Source organism: Strongylocentrotus purpuratus, unplaced genomic scaffold, assembly GCF_000002235.5.
Source record: "Strongylocentrotus purpuratus isolate Spur 01 unplaced genomic scaffold, Spur_5.0 spur5_scaffold_13, whole genome shotgun sequence".
NCBI classification, from domain to species: domain Eukaryota; kingdom Metazoa; phylum Echinodermata; class Echinoidea; order Camarodonta; family Strongylocentrotidae; genus Strongylocentrotus; species Strongylocentrotus purpuratus.
The window spans coordinates 21,694,688-21,716,124 of record NW_022145598.1 but is presented as its reverse complement, the minus strand read 5'-3'; the positions used below and the strand labels follow the sequence as shown (position 1 = coordinate 21,716,124).

The following is a 21,437-nucleotide window of genomic DNA, read 5'->3' as shown; positions in this document are numbered from 1 at the left end:
TGAAGTTGCTAAGCAGATGAGTACAGATCTGCAGCGTGTAAAGATGGGCAGCTGTTAGGCCCACTGGATTGATAGAGGGTGTCACTCATTACAATGAAACATGAGAGTGATGTCCATGTGCTATCCTCATTCATAGAACTGTCTATGAGGTTGTTTTACCATCGGCCCAAAATATGCAAGCATAACAAATATGAATAGTCAGTGATTCTTATTAATTTATCAGTAGAAAGGTGTAAAATCTTGTTTCTATTAGTCCCAAATGAGGTATCTATATAAGTAATACGCTAAGGCTCCGCGGGGGGCGCGACGTCTCGGCGAGCCTTTGTTTTCTATTGTTTTTTAATGAGATCGCCGACCCAAGTTGGTGCGGCTATCTCCTCCTGAACCCTCCCCTCCGGGTACCCGTGCCCGGTGCCATCGTCTGCGGGAGAGTCTACTCTGTGGAATTGGCTATACTCCGCCCGAGGTCCCCCTCCGTGTCGACGTCCAGGGCGAAAACAGACGCGATATGCATAATGCAGGATATGCGTGACGACAGAGATACCTCATGGATATTCAACATTACATCCGTAGACACACGACCGATGACTATCCACTCACATTAAGTTGCGTATTAAATGCGCTATGCAAAGGGCGGGATTACCGAGAGTAAAGCATCTTTCTATAGGATGTGCTTTGTTGTAGCTAGGATGTGCTTTGCATATGTAGTAGCTGCACAAGAGATACACGGGGCTTCCCGTCGACGTCCAAACTTAGAGACCTATTTCCATCATGATTGCCGCGATTTTTATATAGTTTTCGTGAATGAAGGTATGAACTCAAAGCTTATTTTGTGATTATTACGGCCATGTATACTCAATTTTGATTATCATTTTCTAAAGGAAAGTTTTGACAAGAAAACCATTGGACTGACAATTCAGTCGCAAGCTAACTTCAGTCACCACACATCACAGTGCAGTAACTCCAGGAATCTCCAACACCGGCACCAGGCACCGCAGGCGTCCGAGGCCTGCGGCGCCGGTGTTCGAGCTTCATGGAGTTACGCTGGAGTGTTATGTGTGTGAGTACAGCTGAGCTGAGCTCGAGTCGAAGAGATTTGACACTTTGAAATTGTTATCTGTTGGTTTGCATCATTATTGCCGCGATTTCAATATAGTTTCGTGAATAGATTTACGAAACCTGAGCTTAGAAGTAGTAAAAGTATTACTAATGTCTACGTTTTTTAAACGACTGTCTGATTTTCTTGTGAAAATTTTACTTTGAAAAATAATTATCGAAATTTATGGTCAGAAATAATCACAATCTAGGGTCTATTATGTTACAGTTCTTGCATCAAATCAATGCATGAAAACTTAGTTATTGAACTAGAAAAATGTTTTTTTTTTTAAATAGACAATTATGAAGAAGGAAACCTGAAACCCTGAGTTGAGTGTATATTTGTTTCAAGGGGCCATAAACCCCCAAAAGCTCGGGGGTTACGTTCTTCAAAGTTGGGGGGGGGGGGGGGGGGGGGGGGGGGAGAGATCAGATCGCAGCGAGTTGAGTGTATATACAATATAGGCGTGGGGTCCACGGGTTTCAAGGGGCCATAAACCCCCGAAAGCTCGGGGGTTTTAGGCGTTTAATTAGGGTCAGATGAGCATATTTTTAATACTTTATTTGTGACACTTGCGGGTCACTAATTGGCGTGGGGTCAATACGTAGAGTTGCGTAGTGTATATGCTGAGGGACAGAAAGGGGTACGCAAGATGAACGAAAACAAGTCAACATGTTTAATTTTTTTCGCGTACTTTCAGCGTAGAAACTTGACGCAGAAAGTACGCCTTTTTACGCAACACTGTGCTACCCTACGCCAGATCGTCAAAGCAGTAAAAGCTTTCCACACAGTAAGCAACCATATAAGCAAACCTGTACTCCAGCCTATGCATAACCTACGCAGGGACTATTTTCCCATTAATACGCAGCCTAATTTCTGCGTAGTCGGTACGCCACACTACGGAACTCTACGCAGTTCCAGTGGCTTAAAGAATAAATACCGGTACAGTTGGATCGTTTTTTTTAATTTTTTTATATAAGGCCAAATTTAAAAAAAAAACATGTTTAGCGTCCTGTTTTTTCTGAAAAATGGGAAGGAGGAGGCCCTTTTTTTTTTTTTTTTTTTTTTTTCTTTCAAAATGGCTGCTCCGTACATTTTCCCTGACATTCAGGCTATTTTTCAAGATGGCAGCCGACAATTTTTTTCTTTTCTTTTTTAAGATCAGAAATACATTTTAGCAGTGCTTTTCATGTTTTTTTTCTTTAAAAAAAAAAAAAAAAATAGGAGAGGCGGCCCCCAGAAAGAAAGCGGGTGGGGGACGCTGTTTTTTTTCTATCAAAAAATGAAGAAAAAAAAAAAATTCAAAAAATGTAAAAAAAAAAATAGGCGGCCCCCAAAAAGGAAGCGGGCGGGGAAGCTGTTTAAAAAAAAAATATATATAGGAGGTGGCCCCCAAAAAGGAAGCGGGCGGGGACGCTAAACATGTATATTTTTTTAATGGCCTGAATGGCAAATAAAGTTCTCGGTGGTTTTAATTTAGACAGTCTCTATATATCTATTTACACCCCCGCCCCCCTCTAGAATCCCGCGGATTTCCGCGGGTCCTGCTAGTACTGTATATTACTCATAATAACTGGATGGAGCAGAGTAGCTAGGAATTTGTTGGGATGTGTGTGTGGGTAGGGGGGGGGGGGTGTTGAAGCAGGGTAGGGGGGGGGGGGGGTCGTTGAAGCAGGGGCTAAAAGACAAGGTTTTTTTGTGGTGGAGTGCTTATTATGGTTCTACCATGGACCTACTAAAAATCTTCTGAAAAACAGATTGGCCAAGCAAAAAGAATGCAGTTATGCACTCTCAATTTTTTCCAAGGGGGGGGGGGGGGGGGGGGGGGGTACTGTATCATGGAGCATGTGTACCCAGGGGGTGTTTCACAAAGATCCTAAGTTAAAGTTATCTCTAGGTTGGACTTAAAAATTATGGAAAGCCGTAACGTTTTGATTCATATCATTCATATTTTATATCATCAAAGAGATTTCATGTTCTGGTTGTGGAATTTATAAAAAGTCTAAAATACTTGAATTTCTGCTTTTGAATATATTTCACTTTAAGGCTCCAATGGCTTTCCATAATTTTTAAGTCCAACTTAGTGTTAAGTTCTACTTAGGATCTTTGTGAAACCCCCCCCCCCCCCCCCCCCCCCCCCCCCCCCCCCCCCCCCCCCCCCCCCCCCAGGACCCCTTGTTACACTGATGACTAGCAGCCTGCTTTCAAATCTCGGGCTAATGAGAACACACCTTATTTATTATGACGGGGAGAGAGTGTAAAATAACCTCTTTTCACCGACATCCTTCAGATAGTGTACCAGCAGGTGCATATAGGTAAATCAGAGTGATACATGTAAGTGGGTGGACGTTGCCATAAAAATAACTCAATTTCGATCCATATTGCTATTGCTTAGTAATAGATGAATTTATATCTTTTAAATAATAACTTGTTCCAAAAGGTCTTCGTGTTCAGGGACACCTTTTTATTTGACATGCACTTTCAAGCAATTTTTTCAGGCTTTCTCAGATCAATTCCAATTTAATTCACCTTCCCCCTTTCTCTCTCTCTCTCTCTCTCTCTGATCAATTCCAATTTAATTCACCTCCCCCTTCTCTCTCTCTCCCTCCCCCTCTCTCTCTCTCTCCCTCCCCCTCTCTCTCTTTCTCTCTCTCTCTCTCTCTCCTCTGTGTCTATCTCTGTCTTTTTTTGTCAAGATACACATACATTCTAGGTGTTTTATTTGCAGTTTCTGAAAACTTCCCGTATTACGTCTAGTGCTATTGATTTGCACAAGTTTGCCAGCTGCTCTATAAGACATTATACTTTGCATCGAGCAGTCTAACATTGGATCAATATAAGGAACTTTGAGCTTCTGAAATGATCAATGAAAATGAATGAATTAACCCACTTATATTTGCAAAATGAAATCGTAAAACCAATTTCAGTCCAATGTTTCTGACGTTGATTATGTATTTCATTTGCTACTTGTATGTTTTTGGACATGAAAAATGTTCATACATGTACATGTACAGTGTACATAGTTGAAAATATTGTGATCATTTTAATGGGTCCATAAATGGCACTATAAATTGGGTTGGGTGGCATAGCTTCCCCCACCCTCTCCCCTCTTCTTTTTTTTCTTTTTTACCAATGCATGTACACATACACTGTAGTTCAATAACTAAAGTGATTGAAATTCTATGCAAAAAGTAAAAGACAATCAAGTTGAATCAACGTAAGAAATTGACATGATTAATTGTGATTGGTAACGAGTTATTAACTCAATAGGGCCTGATGAAATTAATAATAATATTGGTCACAAGTTGTGATATGAAGACTTTGTGTGTTCTTTATTCTGTGTGGCTTCTGTCAAATATTGTGGATTCTTAAATATTTTTAAACACAGGTTTCTTTTATTTATTGTATTTTCTTTACAATTTAGATGATTAACAAGATCATGATTATGATTAGGTTCTAGTGACTCAGACTTGAGTTGTATGTCCTCACACTTACACTGCAGTGAAAACAGGAAAATATAAAAGAGATAATTACATGATATATTTATCTATAAATATCCTGTACATGTACATGTATTATGGTCCCTCCAACTGAAATCATTATCTTTCATTTAAGAGCTTTGTGTTTCATTATTTAAGAGATTAGTTTTAAATATAAGTTTTATTCAACGTCATGATATTGATTATTAGTTAACTCATCGTTACTAGGAAACCTCCCCCTCTGTATCTCTAGTGTAATTGAAAACTAGATGCCATTAACAACTAGCTGACAAGAGGTAAAAGTAAAACAAATACTAGGATTCTAATTGTTCAGATCACAGTACCCATTGTTAAATTTGCCCACGAGTGAACCTCAGGTGTTCATCAATGGAATCGGGCTTCAAAAGACTTTGACAACCCATCACCAACAGAAAAGCCTGTGATCCTTTGTAACCGACCCACCAGGGTGTGACCCAGGGGGGCAGAGTTTCCCCCCTTGAGTTGAATCCATTCTATCAACGAGACAATAGCTAGGGGGAGTCGGAGGGAAAGAGGGTTAAGAGTATAATAGCTCGCTAAACTCTGTACATAACGGGGGAAGGGGTTTGTTTGGATCACCTCTGCTTTGCCTGTGGGGTATTTGGTACGTGCAGGGGTTGCAGTGAGGTGAGTGCACCGGGTCACGAGAGTTGGATTCCTGGAGTCTGAAACCCCTATAGACATTTACAGTTTGTAGAAGATCTGGCATCGGATGTCTTCGAGAATGCAGTCTTTGACATTGATATGTCTGAAGGGCTTGTGAGCAATCTCTTCCAAACTTTGCTGCTTTGGATAAGATCTTTGCTTGGGTATAGCACCACACAGAAGCCTTATAATGTATGTAGCAGAGCATCTGATGTCGGTTGAATGAATCTGATCAAAACGAATTGTTTTGGCTACCTTGCTCATCCTTATCGCACATAATCCTTTCTTCATGCTTCGATAGTGAACATTGGGATTTCTACATGGTTTGGTGCAAGAAACTTGTATGAAGTTTGATGTAAGAGGACAGTGAACGGCTTGTGCCCATCTATTCATTTGATGTGTGTGCAATATATCTTGCTACAGACAGTATATTTGAAAAAAATTGACATCTTGTTGCTATAGTATCTACAGAATGGTAGTTATGAATGTCATTAAAGTCAAAGTCTGCATACATCATAGTAAGTGTTGACTCTCTTCCCAACTTCATGTGGATAGTGCAATTGTCATTCCCTATAATAGACATACATGTCGTTTTTGCTGACGGGTTATTAAATATTTATCAAAGATTAGTGCTACAGTACATTGGAGCTGCACTTTTAAAAGCTGTATGTGATTTTGAGTCGGGGTAACCAGATAATGAATTGTGCGATCAACATTTCATCCAAGAAATTGGCCTATCTATACTCTTCGCTTTTCAATTGATTATTGACTTTGGACAAACTTGGAATCCAGATTGGTTCTCATCATGTAGAAGTTGTCAGTCGTGTGAGGAGCATCCATATAATTATTGAACGTTCAAATCATAAACTTGGAGTAGTGTAAACATACCAGAGAAGCAATGCAACCAATAAAGACATTATTACATGTACCAACAAAGAGGTTCAGACACTGCTGAATTTCCAATCAGTGCCTCTATCACATCTTTGTTTACCTGTTGGGTAACACTGTTTGAACTCGGTTGGTAATCCTCCTGTCTTGGGATCATGTTTCGTATGACCTACCATCACCGGGATACCCTCAGTGCCGGTAATGCGCCGCACAAGGTATACTGCACCATGGAGGGAGGTCGTAGGGTGGTCACCGGCATGCCGGCTCTCACCATTGGGTAAGTTATCAGAGAATGTACGAATGTGTAGATTACAGGAGTTCAATAATATTTTTCTTCTTCTTTTATTTATGACGATAACTGTACACTTCCAAACAGCTCTTATTCTTAAAGAGATCAAACAGGCATTCATGATATTGATGAAACACCTACATGTACATTGCAGTTTCTCCAAGTATGTTCATACATGTACATGTACATGTACGTCTGCAGTGAGCCTGATGTACAGGGTTGTATCTTCATCATCCTGCATCTACATGTACTTATAGTGTACCATCTATATATAGACAACATGTTGCAACAACTAGACCAGTCATCAATGTGATGTGTTAAAAAAAAGAAAACACAAACTGTTTAACTTTTATGACTCATACAAGTATGCATAATATACTGTACATAGAGCCCTACATTTGTCATTGTATATTCATAGTCCATAGAAACAGGTACACCTTCATTTCTTAAAGGTACCGGTGATACAAAGTTTTTGTATGGGGTCATGAATTTGGTTCAAATGAACATAGACCTATTGGAAACATATATGCGATCCTACAATATTCAGTGATCGATTTAGCAGTTGAAATCGAGTGTAAAGTTATGAAATTGTAAATACTAAACTCTTTATGTTGTATAGCTCCCTCTCAAGGCCAAGATATGAATTACCGGTAAGCCATAAAACAATGTTTCTTAACTAAAATCGACCGATTGGCTATTCCTGTTTGGAAATTATATATCACAACCGGGCTACATATTTTGAGATTTTCATGGTCGCATCTACCATTGTATGGCTGTATAGGCACTTCCGGTATTTGAAATTCATCAAAATTTACCGGGGAGCACCAGTAATTTTTTATATTCCATTTTTCTCGAAAGCAGAAGTGTATTAGGGGCTAAATTTTATAGTGCTTGTTAGACATCCACAGGGGCATCCAAATATATAAAAATTGTAAAGAATCACTATCCAGCCAATTATCAGAATTTCCCAAAACTTTGTATTACACTGTACCTTTAACACACCATTTAGTGATTTGGGGATTTTTTTGTTGAAGAATAATTGTCACAACTATCATTCTTTCATCGTCCTCCTTATACCATTGCCTCTTTTGTCCCTTTTCTCACTTGATAGGCTCAAGTGTTAAGCTACTGTTTTATTTTTATTTTTTCCTTCAGCTGACACTTTGTTATGAATAATTATAATTCTTGGATACATTGTTGGCTAATATTAAACCGATTGCCTACATTAAGTTCTGGAACTTGGTGATCAGAGAATTTAGTACATGTATTGTAGTCACTGTAGTCACTAGTCAACTGTTATTTAGAAGAATTTACACTTCAAAAAGGTCTGAAGTACGAATAACTGTCCCTTTCAGAGCTACATTTGCATCCCAAGTTCCCACCTGTTACCAAACACACTGTAGAATTACATACTGACATGGTAACCTGTTGACTACTGAATTCATTCATTGCCATAGGGTTAATACTGGGGACACTGGGTTCCAGTAGGCAATGGATTAATCAATAGAGTACCGAAGTTGTGACATCATACAAATCTATTTTAAGAATTTCTCAATTTTTTCTTCATTTTTTCGAAAGAGCATCAACATTAATGTCCAAATGTCGAAAACCAATTTGTTAAGTATTGGCTGAGATGTGACCATCTGAATAACAAGATTTCTTATAGGAGCTCATTGTTATTTTGCTCATGGCTCCTAATGTTATGAGCAAGAGCAAAATAAATTTTTGATGACGTCACACTTTACCACTCTATAGACACTGGCTCTCACAGAGAATTGACATACCGGTAATTGAATAACATCCTTCTGGGTGGAATCCTTGTTATCAGGTTAAAGACTTGTTTAGTTCTAAGTAGATCATTAAGAGTCTTTTGTAAAGGTATGCCTCATTGTACATAGTGCTAATCTGTATTGTGGGCAGGTGTTTGAGAGAGTATGCACAACATTGAGAAATGAACATTTGACATGATTGCAAGTATTTGAACTGTTGGTACATTGATTTCATTTGTTACTATACAATTGTTGTTAATTCAGGTTTACAAAGTACCGATATATACCGGTACCCTTGTTTATGTTCAGGACAATTGGTTAACATCTGTTTATTTATTAATAAATCAATAAAATTTGCATTATGCATAACCAACCTCCAAACCTACCATGGATTTTCCTTAAAGTTTTGTATGCAATATGGTTCTAAGAAGTTGATACCATTGAGATCACAAGCCATAATTGGTGTATTTTTGGTACCCAATAAAACACAAATGTACATGCAGCTCTGAAACTGACACCATCTGTTATTATCCCCCCCCCCCCCCAAGGAAAATGTATTATTAGTGATTTTGGTGCAGTGCCCTCTCTTGTTATAGTTGGAAAGCCCAAGTGAAGGGACACCCCCTCAGTTGTAGCGAAAAGTGTTGTGTTTACAATATAACAAATCAGATAGATTTGTAAGTGTCATAAAAATCATTTTACAGAGGAGAAGAAATACAGTGTTCTTTGAACTCTTGGTGAGGATTGGAGGGGGAGTAAAATGAATTAGAGAGGGAATAAGAGAGGGGGGATCAGAGAGGAAGAGAGAGAAAGAGAGAGAGAGAGAGAGAGTGGAAAGGAGGGGGGGGGGGGGTGTAATGACGACAAATATTTGTTTTTCTACACCTGCTTTCTACATGTAACTCTCAATCTACTAGAGATTTATATAACAAGAAAAAAAAAAGATTCTTTCCATTTTGGAATTGTTTGCGCTGTTCCTTTATTCTTTAAGACATTTTGTAAAGCGCTTAGAGACATTTGTATTTAGCGCTATATAAATTAAATTTATTATTATTATTATTTACATTTACACTTATGAGAATGAAAAGTGTCTCATTGTTACCCTCCACTCCCCTGTAGCCGTAATGGAACAGTCATGTTGCCAATGAAGCTACTGAATATTCATGATGCTACCTCTCCATTGTATCCATCTGTACGTATCCATTTGTATACCTTTCCTATTTGTAGATCTGTGTTGCATGAATAATTGAAAAGCATGTAGATGGCTTCCCGACAGAAGACAAGTGGCCCGGAAAGAGAATAATCTATTTGATACAAAGGCCTCATCAATGATGAGGGTTAAAACCGTAAAAGCACAAAAGGGCAAAAGAAGGGAGAAAAAAGCTTGCGGAGATAACGAGGGTCCAGAATTAGTACGCATAGGAGGGTGATGTTTCTATTATTAAAAGGAGGGTGCGATATAATGCCCAGCATCTATCCATCTTGGCAGTGATATGTCATGAATACTGTATGAGCTAGAAGCATTAACAAGAGCGACGCTCTGTGTTTCGTTGCATTTTTGCTGCTTCCTTCGTGAAGATACATGGATACAGAGTCGGTGTATCTGTAACGGTGTCTCTTTTTTCCCGTTAGCAAAACATCATTGTCCATTATTGATCACTTTCATTGTGAATAGAAGCTCTTCAATCGCTGACAAATAACATGGTATTATTGACTGCGTTGCAACATACGGAGCCGGTGTCGATGGAGATGGATGTGTTTCTAATGGCTTCATGATGATCGGTCCTGAGCACTGCACTTGTCCGTTTTTAACCTCTTGAATACCAAGCTTGAGACGATCATTGGAAACCTGTGTTAATTGATGAAAGGAATGGCATCTTAAGGGTTAATACAGAAGATGAGTGATAGGTTTTTAGAAGTCACACAAGCGGATGGTGATGAATAAACAAGGATACGTTATAGATCATCTCATATTGTGCATCTTCACAGTGATGTGCAACTCAATGATTGATATAAACTGAATGAGCTTTTGCTGTTTCATCATTAGCGGATATGCAACTGTTACCATTTTAACAGTGTGTACTGTACAAGTACAGGTGTAAAAACGTGTAGTTAATAGAGAGCAATCGTGAGTTCTTCTGAATCTTGACTGTTTGCACAAACTTGAGTTTGGATCAGAATGCTGAGCTCCATGTTAAACTCATATTCAAGATGCTTTCAGGGGACAGTGGAGATGCCCCAATCCAAAGCAAGAACACCTAGAGCAAATACCCCTCCTTAAGATTAAACACTTCAACACGGCCAAACATTGCTGCGACTTGAGTTGTTGGTATCTGAACTCTACCTTACTTGTAAATCTGTCAGGATAATGCGAGAAATAACTTGATAAAAACTCTTAGAGATGCCTTGTCCATCTGTCGCGGTAATGATTCGACAGTCAAACTGTTTCTTTGAGTCTGATTAAGTTGCTTTAATACCAGTGTATCGAGTGTGAGCTGTGAAAATTACCAACTATCATCAAGAAATGTAGGATTTTATCTCAACAATGTATTAGCTACGCTGAAGCTCTATGAAAGTCCTATCCATTTGACAGTCTACAACCATTTCTTAGGAGTCTGATTCAGTTGCTCTTCACTTGTGTACAAGTACAGTAGTAAGGAAGGACTTTGAGTATTAACCTTTCTGTAATGAACTTAAACCTGCCAATTCTCCACGAGGAATTGATGCCGTATTTCACCTAAAGTCTTGAGACAGTGGTCCCATCTTTCAGCGGCATTTCTTTAGGAGTCGGATTCAGTTGCTCTTAATTTCCGTACACGTAGCTAATGTATAGGAAGGATGCCGAGTACGCTAGTCGCCATGACTCTTAAACTGCCAATTCTAAATCAGAAATGGTATCTGGACGTCCTTGATAACCAGTACAGGGAGGCGCTCGGTAAAGATAAAAGATGGACAAAGGGAAACAAGAGGTTGGTATTAACACAGGGGAGAAAGGTCTTTGTGCAAGAGCTTGTCTGCTTTGAGCCAAAAGGGCGTTACTGCACAGAGTGACGAACCTTCATGCTCTCATCCGACAATAGACCGTTTTACTGTGCATGCTTCTCTCCCTAACCCCCAGGGCAGTGTTTCATGAAACCGCCATAAGTACATACTGTACAAGATCACCAACATCCCATTAGGCCCGTCTTCACTATCTCGAGATTGCCAAATATCCAGCAATTTGAACTATCCCGATCGCAAACTATCCAGCTATTTGCGTCTTCATTAGACCGAAGTAGCAAATTAGCTGGATAGTTGGTCGGGATAATATCCCAAGATATCTCGGTCTAGTTTGCAAAATATCCCACTATTTCCCAACTAGCGGGATACATGTAGTTTGCGACCGTCTTCATTAGACCGAAGTACGGAGTCAAATATCCCGATCCCATCATGCACAACGATTTCCGGTTTTCCGCGCACATGCGATCTATACCGCTCAGCGCCGCGCTAGTACAACTAGTAAACACGGAAAACCGCAAACTAGACCGAGATATCTTGGGATATTATCCCGACCAACTATCCAGCTAATTTGCAACTTCGGTCTAATGAAGACGCAAATTAGCTGGATAGTTTGCGATCGGGATAATTCAAATAGCTGGATATTTGGCAATCTCGAGATAGTGCAGACACGCCTATTGAAACGCATGTTAAACGCAATACACGCATATCAATGGGATCATGTCGGTTAACTTGTACTTTACATGTATGACAGTTTCGTGAGACGCTGCCCTGTTTACCAGGCATTTTCATTCACCTGCTATGAATAATGGCATTTTTACGAATGGAATACACTTTGTGTATTAGTTGTCACTTTGTTGGTCAAGCCTCTGGCAAGTTTTGTTTTGTGTTAATTGTCAAGAGAAACTATTTCCAAAAAATGTATAGAAACAGTTAACAATGCTATTCAATGTAGAAATAGGTAATTTTAGTCAAATTTATGTATTTTTGTTTCCAGATTCCATAGAGGAATGAGCCAATACAACTCATGTTTTGTGTACAAAAACACGCAAACAGAATATGTTCCACCTTGCCTTTACATGTTGCTAACTTGCTTCGTTGGGCAAACTGTTATCTTCATAGCACCCCCCCCCCCCTTTTGTACCAACAGTTTGATAAAACTTGAATACAGTATTAAACCATTTTGTGCAGAGTCTAGACTGGTCAGTATAGACACCTTTTCATCATTTTCTGTTATAATACTCACTACCAGTATACATACATGTAAGTCTGTACTTTGGAGAATATGATTTCCTTTTCTACCTTTTTGCATATATATGTTGATATTTGATATTTGAATTCCATACTTATATTTGTCTCTTTATTTGCATCATTTAATCAGTGTTCTTTAATACAAACATAAATTAGCCCAGTTGCTTTTTCTGTTTCATATTCTCTCTTTGAATTCGGATTATACTTTTTTTAATAGCTTTTATTAAATGTTGCTTTTTGTTTTTACTTGCATAAGCTTTTCAAGTTTTAAAAACAATATTTTTTTCTTTATATTGTTAAACTTCTTTGTTTTTATCTTTTTCAGTTAAACACATTCTTGCTTGCATTTGTGTTTTGTGTTCAAATTGTGAGCATGATGAATCCTAATTCATAGTTGTACTTTTTCAGTCATGCAAAGCTTGGATACTCTTGTACTTTCAGTTTCAATTAAAACGTGTGCAAGATACAGTAGTTCAATTTTGCATTTTTCAGTGCAAAACATCAATGCAACAAGCATTGACAATTTCCTTCTGGTTACTCTGGTCATTTCTTACATGCAAAAAATATATTTGATGGTATTTCCTACTGAACTTCTAAACTAGACTTTTTTTCTTCATTTTTTATAAGAATATCTGAATAATTTACCATTACATGTATACCGGAATATGATAAATTAATATAACATGATTTCAGAGCCATTTATACATGTAGTTCAAGTTTGTCAGGCAAGCAGGTGATGGTTATTTACAGCTTGAATCTCCTCTACTGCAACATCACAATTGTTCACAGTGTTACTAGAAACATGAATATGATGTTTTCATTTGTATCGCACATTTAGAAAAAAAATCGAGGAATCTGGGGTGCATAAAATCAGTTTTGAGGCCTCCCCAAAATAGGAATGGTTGGTACATGTAGTTATGCTAACAAAAAGACAAATCTGTTTATTTTCTTACATTTTGTTTCTCTAGCTCAAGTAACTCAACAAGTTACTCCAACCAAGATGGGGTCCAGGGCAGCTCACCGGTGGTCAGCTCCAGCGGTCAGAGTTCGGACATCAGCCGTCAGATGTCCAGCGAAGACCTCAAGCATTTTGAGAGGAAGCTGGAGAGGGAGCGGGAGAAACGGATCCACACGGAGGCGCCGCCTTCTTCTAGTTCTAGGCTAGATGCCAGAGGTGAGTTCTTCATTTGTTATTGGGTACCTACATGTACCTGGTAGGATGCGAAAGCTAACGTGGTTTGATTAGCAAGTGGCGCTTGTAGAATGGCGACTGGCTGGAATGCTCCCAAGGGAGTAGAGAGTGTGCATACCTTGTGTGCGGGTAAGCATGAATCCGATGACCGGGGTAATAGTATATCTGTAAAGCGCATTGAGAAGGCCCACGGTCCCGAAATGCGCTATAAAAGGAATAACTGTTATTAACTATTATATTATTCATTTACTTAGAAGTAATATACAGCAGTGAGTGGCATATAAGGAATGGGGGGGGGGGGGTGCATATGTGTAGGATGCACATCACTCATTCCCATTACGTGTAGATGGCAGGACAGAGAGGGAGGGAGGTAGGGAGGGAGGGAGGGAGGGAGGGAGGGAGGGAAAGAAAGAGGGAGAGAGAGGAGAGACAAAGGAGAGACAAAAAAGAGAGAGAGAGAGAGAGAGAGAGAGAGGGAGAAAGTGAAAGGGCGAAAGGGAAGTGAAGACAAAGAAGATCATGGGATGGCGGGGACCCTTCCCAGAAGATCGTGCTCAGTCTAAAAAGTGGAAAAAAGGGAGAGAGAGAGAGCGAGAGAGAGAGAGAGGGAGGTGGGGGGGGGGGGGTGGAGAAAGGGACAAACAGAAGTGAAAAAAGGTATAGACAGGACCCCTTCCACCTCCTTAATCAATAGCATTGTAAATTCACATTTCACCCACCTAGAAAAGCAGTGTGCCCCCCCCCCCCCATGATTTCAGTGTCCCCTGTCTTGAACTGGGTTCATGCTGCATCATATGTAATCCACTTAGGGCAGTTGTCATGGAGATTCAAAGGATTTTGATGATGAAGTGTCTGGGTAGTCTACTGTATATTGTTTTATGTTGATCGTCAGAAATGTTTGCCTTTAAATTGTGTTACTTTTTACGTTGCCTTTATTCACCTACCGCAATTTATTTGTGTACGGACTGTTCTTGAACTCCTAGCAGAACTATTGACCTCCTTGTATACTGCAATTTAATTGTATTTACTAGTCATAAATGTGATGTCCTAGTCATAATGTGATGTCCATTTTATTATCTCGTCATTTTCAATACTGTTCAATTTGCTTATTGAAAATTGTACTGTTCCAGCCTTAACTGAACATTAATGAAATTCAATTTATTTATTTCCATTATCCTCTTACATTGCGATCATATGGATATATTTTCCCCATGCATACACACACACATGCCATGCACGTGTAGCATTGAGGTATAGACGAATGAGTCTTCTGTCGTACAGCTCAGAAAAACAGAATAAGGATGAAGGTATAATAAGAAATAGTGATTTTATAGTTGGATACTACTCGGGGAAAAAAATATAATTTTTTTCAGGGGCTACTTTTCAAGCTTGCTAGCATACAAATAACACTCTTTAATTTGTTTTGCATTGAACTTTATGCATTTTGGGGGCTCTTTTATGACTTTCAGGGGCTCTTTTGGGCATGCCCGGAGCCCCTGTGTATTTTTCCCCCTGATACTACTACAGATTCAGATTAAAAAACACTGCTGATCATGTATTTGTAGTAATAGTGGTGCTGATCAAAGAGAAGAAGATGAAATTATAACTGTAGTGTAGTTAATACTTGATATGATAATAATCTGGATTTATATCTAGCACTTCTCTTAGCACTTTATACATTGTAGATATTATTAGTTAATATTTGATAGTTTCTATTGTTGAAGGCTTACATGTATTACATTAAAAGTAGATCTTGATAACCTATCCCATTTAATTGCACTAATGATCCCCTCAATAACAAATTCATTTTGGATTTCCCTTATCTAATTGAGTATTGTACTGTGTACATGTACATGTATGTTTGTATACAGTTGAGGCTTGTAAATTTGTCAATGATTGCAGTTTTTCTTCCTTTTTTCATCATATTGTATTTCTAGTCTAGTGGGTGTTAGAGGGAAAATTGGCTGATTTTGTTGAGTGCTGTGGTTTATTTAGAATACGGTAACAAACAAAAATATAAGCATTGCATAAAATCAATTTTATCCTTGATTATTTGTGCTGGTATCGTTGAGCCCGGCATAGACTATAATTGTAGCATTTTCAATGCTATTTGTGGTTGTTAATTTCCTTTAGTTGTGTGCCTTTGTCTTTTGTTATCAAGAAAATCAATTATTAATGCGTAGGCCCGTGGTTATTGCTATCGATTTGATTTTTTTGTCTTCGATCATGACATAATGCAGGGAAAAAATATTTTTTTCATTTCGGGGGCTCCATATCCAATTTTGGCGGAAATTTTCGAGGGTTTCTTTTTCAACTTTTCAGGGGCTTTTTTTTTCCATTTCAGGGGGCTCTTTTTTCTGGGGCTGCTTTTTCATTAATTCCTAAAAGGATGTACAGTTTGTTGAGTTTATTTATTAGGCTTACTGAATACTGGCTTATATATCTTTGCTTAAGGTTTCGGGATTCCTGCTTACATTTGTTTTAATGCTTATAATTAATTTGTAATGTTTTGTTGGAAACATGAATAAAACTTGAATTTGAATTTGAATTCATAATTACTCATTAAAAAAAAGAACTGTATCGTAGTAAATTTTTATCTTCGATCGTGACATAATCAATGTCAATGTTGCTTCTCTCTTAATATTAAAGGTGTTTTGGAGTTATTGGTTTACCAATAGTTTTGATAACAAAGTAAACATGGTTAAAGACACAAACTATTTGCCATTTAGTACAGGGCAAGGTGTAGCTATCTACTGCTCGTATGATCTTACATTTTGGGGCATATTTTGTCAAAACTGGGACAGCCCAGTAGAGTGACAGACCATAAAATTGACATTGGCCATCTAGTTGACTTTAGAAAAGTTATCACAAGGCCTGGCAGATCAATGTCAAAACTTTAAGCAGAGCTAAAGGAGAAAAAAAAACTCAAGGTCAAGAGCAGTGTATACAACTTTGTTTTGGAAACCTTAAAAAAGAAGAATAAAATAAAGAAATTAATTCTAAGAAATAGGTGAGCTTGCCTTGAGAGAAATCTCAATCAAAACATGGTAAAGCACCAATATTTGAATATTTCAATGATATTTTAGTTCGGCTGTTAATGTTACTATTATTACCTGATTTGCTGATTATCAAAATGTCTGCTATCCTTACATCCACAGTGGGTAGCGAGAGCGGGCCACAGTTCGATCTCAACAACATGAGAAGAAACGGCTTCCGACCCACTTCCAAGAACTCCTTCATGAGAGACCAGCCCAACGTTCATCTCACATCCTTCCGTCATGGCCACGCCCCTCCAGCACCTGTCGTCAACACCATCGCCTCCCTGTCAATCACCAGCGCAGGTATCAATACCATTCAATTCAATTTATTTCGCAATATAAATATTAAAGTCTACAACAGACCTGATAAAACCCGATTTAAATCGGTTTATGATTTTTTAATTTTTCCCCTATTTTTTTTTTTTCTTCCAGATTTTTATCCGGATTTTCCTTTATTTTCACTTATTTTTTCTATTCTTCCTTGTTTTTCCCTATTATTCCTTATTTTTCCCTATTATTTCCCAATTTTTCTTACTCAAAAGGGGGAAATGTTGTTAGACGCCATCACCCCCCCCCCCACCCCTCCTGAATCCTCTTCTTTTTTTTACACTCAAGGGGGGCGTGGTTGAGGGAAAATAAAAAACTTGTTGTTTTTTTAGCGCTCACTATCACCCCTGATACAAGGTAACAGTAAATGTTAACTATATTTACAAAGGTTATATGTGGGGCTTTACATGAAGGTTGCGAAAACTTATAAAGTTGGAATCGCCCATTACAGAAATACAAAATATTATAAGCACACAACAATAAATTAAGTAAAATAAGCAAAGTACAGACACTTGAACTATCTATAAGGGAAGAGAAAGTGAAATAGAAATATATATATATATATATATAAAGGGGGGAAAAGAAAACAACAATGAAAGGGGTTCAGATATAAAAAGTCAACAACTGTGATGATTAAAAACTATTTAGTAGTAAGATTTTATATTGTTTTCTGAAGGAAGATATGAATTGTGATTTTGTTATTACTTTGGAAATCAGGTACCCCCACATCGCTTTCCAGCTCCGGGGCTTCAGGGGCGCTACGGGGGCAGAGCATGGGCTTTGGGAACAGGGAAACCAGTGGAGGAGGGCTCAACACCGGGAGCTCCATGGGAAGCCAGGGACGGACTAGCAATGTGAAGACGAGAACAAGAGCTGCTTTCCTGTCGGGGCAGAGTGAAAAATACAAACGTAAGTACAGTCAAACCTGCTTTAGCAACCACCTGTCTACAAAGACCACATTTTTTGTTTCCCTTGAAAATTGTTTCTCATTGAAATATGTACTAAAGGAACCTGCACATAAAGACCACCTGCCTGTAAAGACCACTTTTCTTGTCCCACTAGAGTGGTCTTTATAGAGAGGTTTCACTGTATTAGTAAATCTTTCTCTCTCATAAAACCAGACCCGTCTACGGTCATTAGGCAAGTTCATAGTTGCAGTCTGAGCATGAGCAGGTCATTGCAGACCAAATTGTGAAATAGATGGAGACAAAATACTGGATGCATGCTCATTAAAATTATGTAATTATTATTCATTTATGCACAAGCAGTGCACTCCATAATACACAGGTGGAAGTATTTTTTGAAATAGGGAAACAAAGGCTATTTATGTAGCACCTCCATCGCTTTAGGAGTGATCATTTCAAAATGTACAAATTCAGAACTCTTCATGTTTTGAGGATCTGGGGATTTTCCAGGTCATTCAGGATACATGTGAACTGGTCTATTGTTTTTTATTTGGTAAGAGGAAGTATTGGGCTATATTGGCCCATTTATTTATGACCAAGTACAAATATATTTATGGGCACCATCTTGTTGAAAGTACTTTCCAGTCGTTTTCTTAGGACCTTTTAGTACTACAGGTGTACATGTATTTTGAATGTTGCTGCATTGTCTCTTAGTTGACCACTGACATATTGGTGTCAACTTTTTTTGCCCCTGATGACTCAGAATCTCGCAATCAAGTTAACAAAGGATAAGAAAAGGTATTGCAAAAGTGCTAAATAAAGGGGGTGTGAACTGATGAAACTACGTGTCTTTCCCGTGGCCTGACTCAGGGCCAATCGGGAATATTACGACTACGTAGAGAAGAGAACTTCGGTCTGTTTCGTGGATGCTGACCATGTAGAGATTTAGTCACTGACTACCGTTAATCAAGTCCATTCATTTGCGTGCAGATGTCCAAAAGGAGACATAGATGGCATTCCCCTGTATTCGTCAGTTTACAGCCCCTTTAAATTATCATTACAATATCAACATTATTATGTTGCTTTCTTATTTGGATATCACTAATATTCATATCTGATCGCTGTTGCCAAGAATTACTCTCTTCATTTGTACATAAACCTTATGGTATAAGGTAACTTTGATCTGATTCTAAACAAAATCCTGGACTTAGCTCATGCTGCAATCATCATTATAAACTTTTGGTTCAGAAATGAATCCCATGACTTTTACAAGCCAATGTGATTATCAAGATATTTATGATCGGAATTCAAAATTTCCAAAACTATTTTCCCAACGCTACAGTCTATGGGGGGAAAATGAGTCTGGTAAAACTGGTCACTCAAAGATTTTTATTTTTTGAAGCACTTCATGATCATTTTGAAGCACAATTCTTTTAGGACTTCAATATTACACCATATCACAAACGCTGATAACACGTAGGGCCATGCATCTCAGATTTGTAAACTGGAGATATTGCTAAACAATGCCTTTAAAAGGTAATACTTTGTCTATAAGATTCAAACCTGGAGAAATTTTCTAAGCTGAGGGGGAGAAAGTTTATTGTCATGTTTTTAAACATTTTTCTCCCCTTTTAACCTTCTTTCCACAGAGAACCAGTACCCGTTTCATGACCCTGCATCAGGAGCCACCCCAGACTTCAATCAAAGACTCGCTGAACTGACCTCGCTAGAAAGTGACACGATACGATATGAAAGAACAAAGAAAGCCAAGAAAAAAACAAAGCAAGACTCGGGTTGAGAATACATCACGTTGGCTTGAATAAACTTGAGAGGAATGAGGAAGCTGAATAAAAGCTTGGCAAGACTCGGGCTGAACCTAACGGAGGATGAAGTTTGCTTGAGAAGACTATGGAGGACGAACATTTGGGTTTATTTTTCCTCAGGATAGCCGGAAACAGTGTGTGTAATTGACCTTTGACCTCGACTGAAGCATGGAGAGTGATCGTCCGGGGAAGAATTAGTGTTCTTCAGGATAGATCGAAACTGGGGAAAGCAAGTTTTTAAGAGGGACAAGGAAAGAGATGTATCAAAGCCTTCTGATTGGAATGCACTTCTTGTTCAAATCAAACGAGAAGTGAATTTTGCAGACTGAGAAGTTGACCATCGTTTAATACTGTTAAATTGGATCGTTCAAAATTGTTCAATGTTCCCAGTTTACGACAAGTCTTTGTTCCTTGTTCCTTGTTCATTACAAATGCCAGGGTTAGCCATGAGCAGTCCAGTGTTGGATTCTGCTTTTAAACTTTTTGGGGGGTTGGTTTTATTTACGATCATAAAATACAAAATACAGAAATGTTCAACTCTTTGAATACTAGCCTATGATAACTGGGGATGCAGCTTTTGAAGATAAGTGTCATACCAAAATAAAATTGTATCTAAAAAAAAATCACTGCTATGTACAGCACGTCTCTACTGTTTAATAAAGAAATTTAAACGTTATCAGTGTCCTTATATTCAAATTATGCAAGGAAACCTGTTTTCTTGCTAGACTTCACAGTCAGACACTATTGAGTGACTGACTGGCTTTTTTTCTTCTTTGGTAATAACATACATGAAATGAGCTGTAAAGGGTACATGAGCATTTGTCTACATCAATAACCAACTTCTTGTAATGGCAAAAATTAAACTGATTGAATCTTTGTGCAGCATAAAACGTACTACCATTTGGTACAATGGTCTGAAATTCAGACTACTACTTACCGGCTCTATAGCTCTTAAGTCGATTCAACAACTAATAGTTGTTATTTTCCCACTTACAGACATTTTCAAGCCCCCCTTTTTTTAGGGAAGTTCTCAATTAGTATTACTGTAGATCTATCTTTTAAATGCCGTTGGAATTTAACCTTTTCCCTTTTTTGGCCTGCAAATGGGACATAGTACCTTTAACAATTTTACCAAATCACTTTAAGAAGATTTTTTTTCAGCAAATGTTTCTGCATTTATTGATAAAGTAATATAATTGATTTACATAAAGAGTGACAACTGAAATACACACACATAAAATGGGGGTAAGAGTACATATTTTTTTATAATTCTTTTCCTACCCTCCCCCCCCCCCCCCCAAGGATTTGCATTTGATTGGCTCTGAGCAGACTTGTCATGGCAGTTGTTAATTGATAACAATTTTAATGAAACGGGGCCCTGAACCTATGAAACTTGTACTTTGCCTTGGGAACGTTCTTTGGAAATGAAGTTTGTCTTTCCTACATTCAGCTTTGTGGTGTAACGAGGAAGTAATGTGTTCAGGTTATTGAACATTTTCTTGGAAGTTTGTAATGTTGATGAAGAAATATGTTTGAAATATTCAAAGAATTCCTGAGTTATTTTACATATTGCATTTGTGCAAATAAATAAAAAATATATTGATCGTTGTCAAGAAAATGTTGAATATTTGTGTTTCTATCAGTTCTTGTGTTGTGTTTTCGCAAAAGAAAAGAAAGGAAAAAATTAAAGAGTTACCTT

The 21,437-nt window shown here is 38.2% G+C and overlaps 1 protein-coding gene across 3 annotated transcripts in view; it reads left to right on the top strand.

Annotated features, from left to right (window-relative positions):
• The window catches only part of LOC577341, a 30,555-nt gene extending 10,216 nt beyond the window's left edge, over window positions 1-20,339 (top strand). The window contains exons 1-5 of one of the 3 annotated variants that reach the window (XM_794861.5): window positions 5,195-6,424; window positions 13,422-13,627; window positions 16,804-16,986; window positions 17,728-17,919; window positions 19,565-20,339. In XM_794861.5, the coding sequence (XP_799954.3) occupies window positions 6,303-6,424; window positions 13,422-13,627; window positions 16,804-16,986; window positions 17,728-17,919; window positions 19,565-19,713 (852 nt within the window). In that variant the 5' untranslated portion in view covers window positions 5,195-6,302 and the 3' untranslated portion in view covers window positions 19,714-20,339. Of the gene's footprint in view, window positions 1-5,194; window positions 6,425-10,277; window positions 11,175-13,421; window positions 13,628-16,803; window positions 16,987-17,727; window positions 17,920-19,564 lie in introns of those variants that run through there. The other 2 variants (XM_003727632.3, XM_030983154.1) reach the window with 2 other exon arrangements.
• Window positions 20,340-21,437: the final 1,098 nt, after the last annotated feature.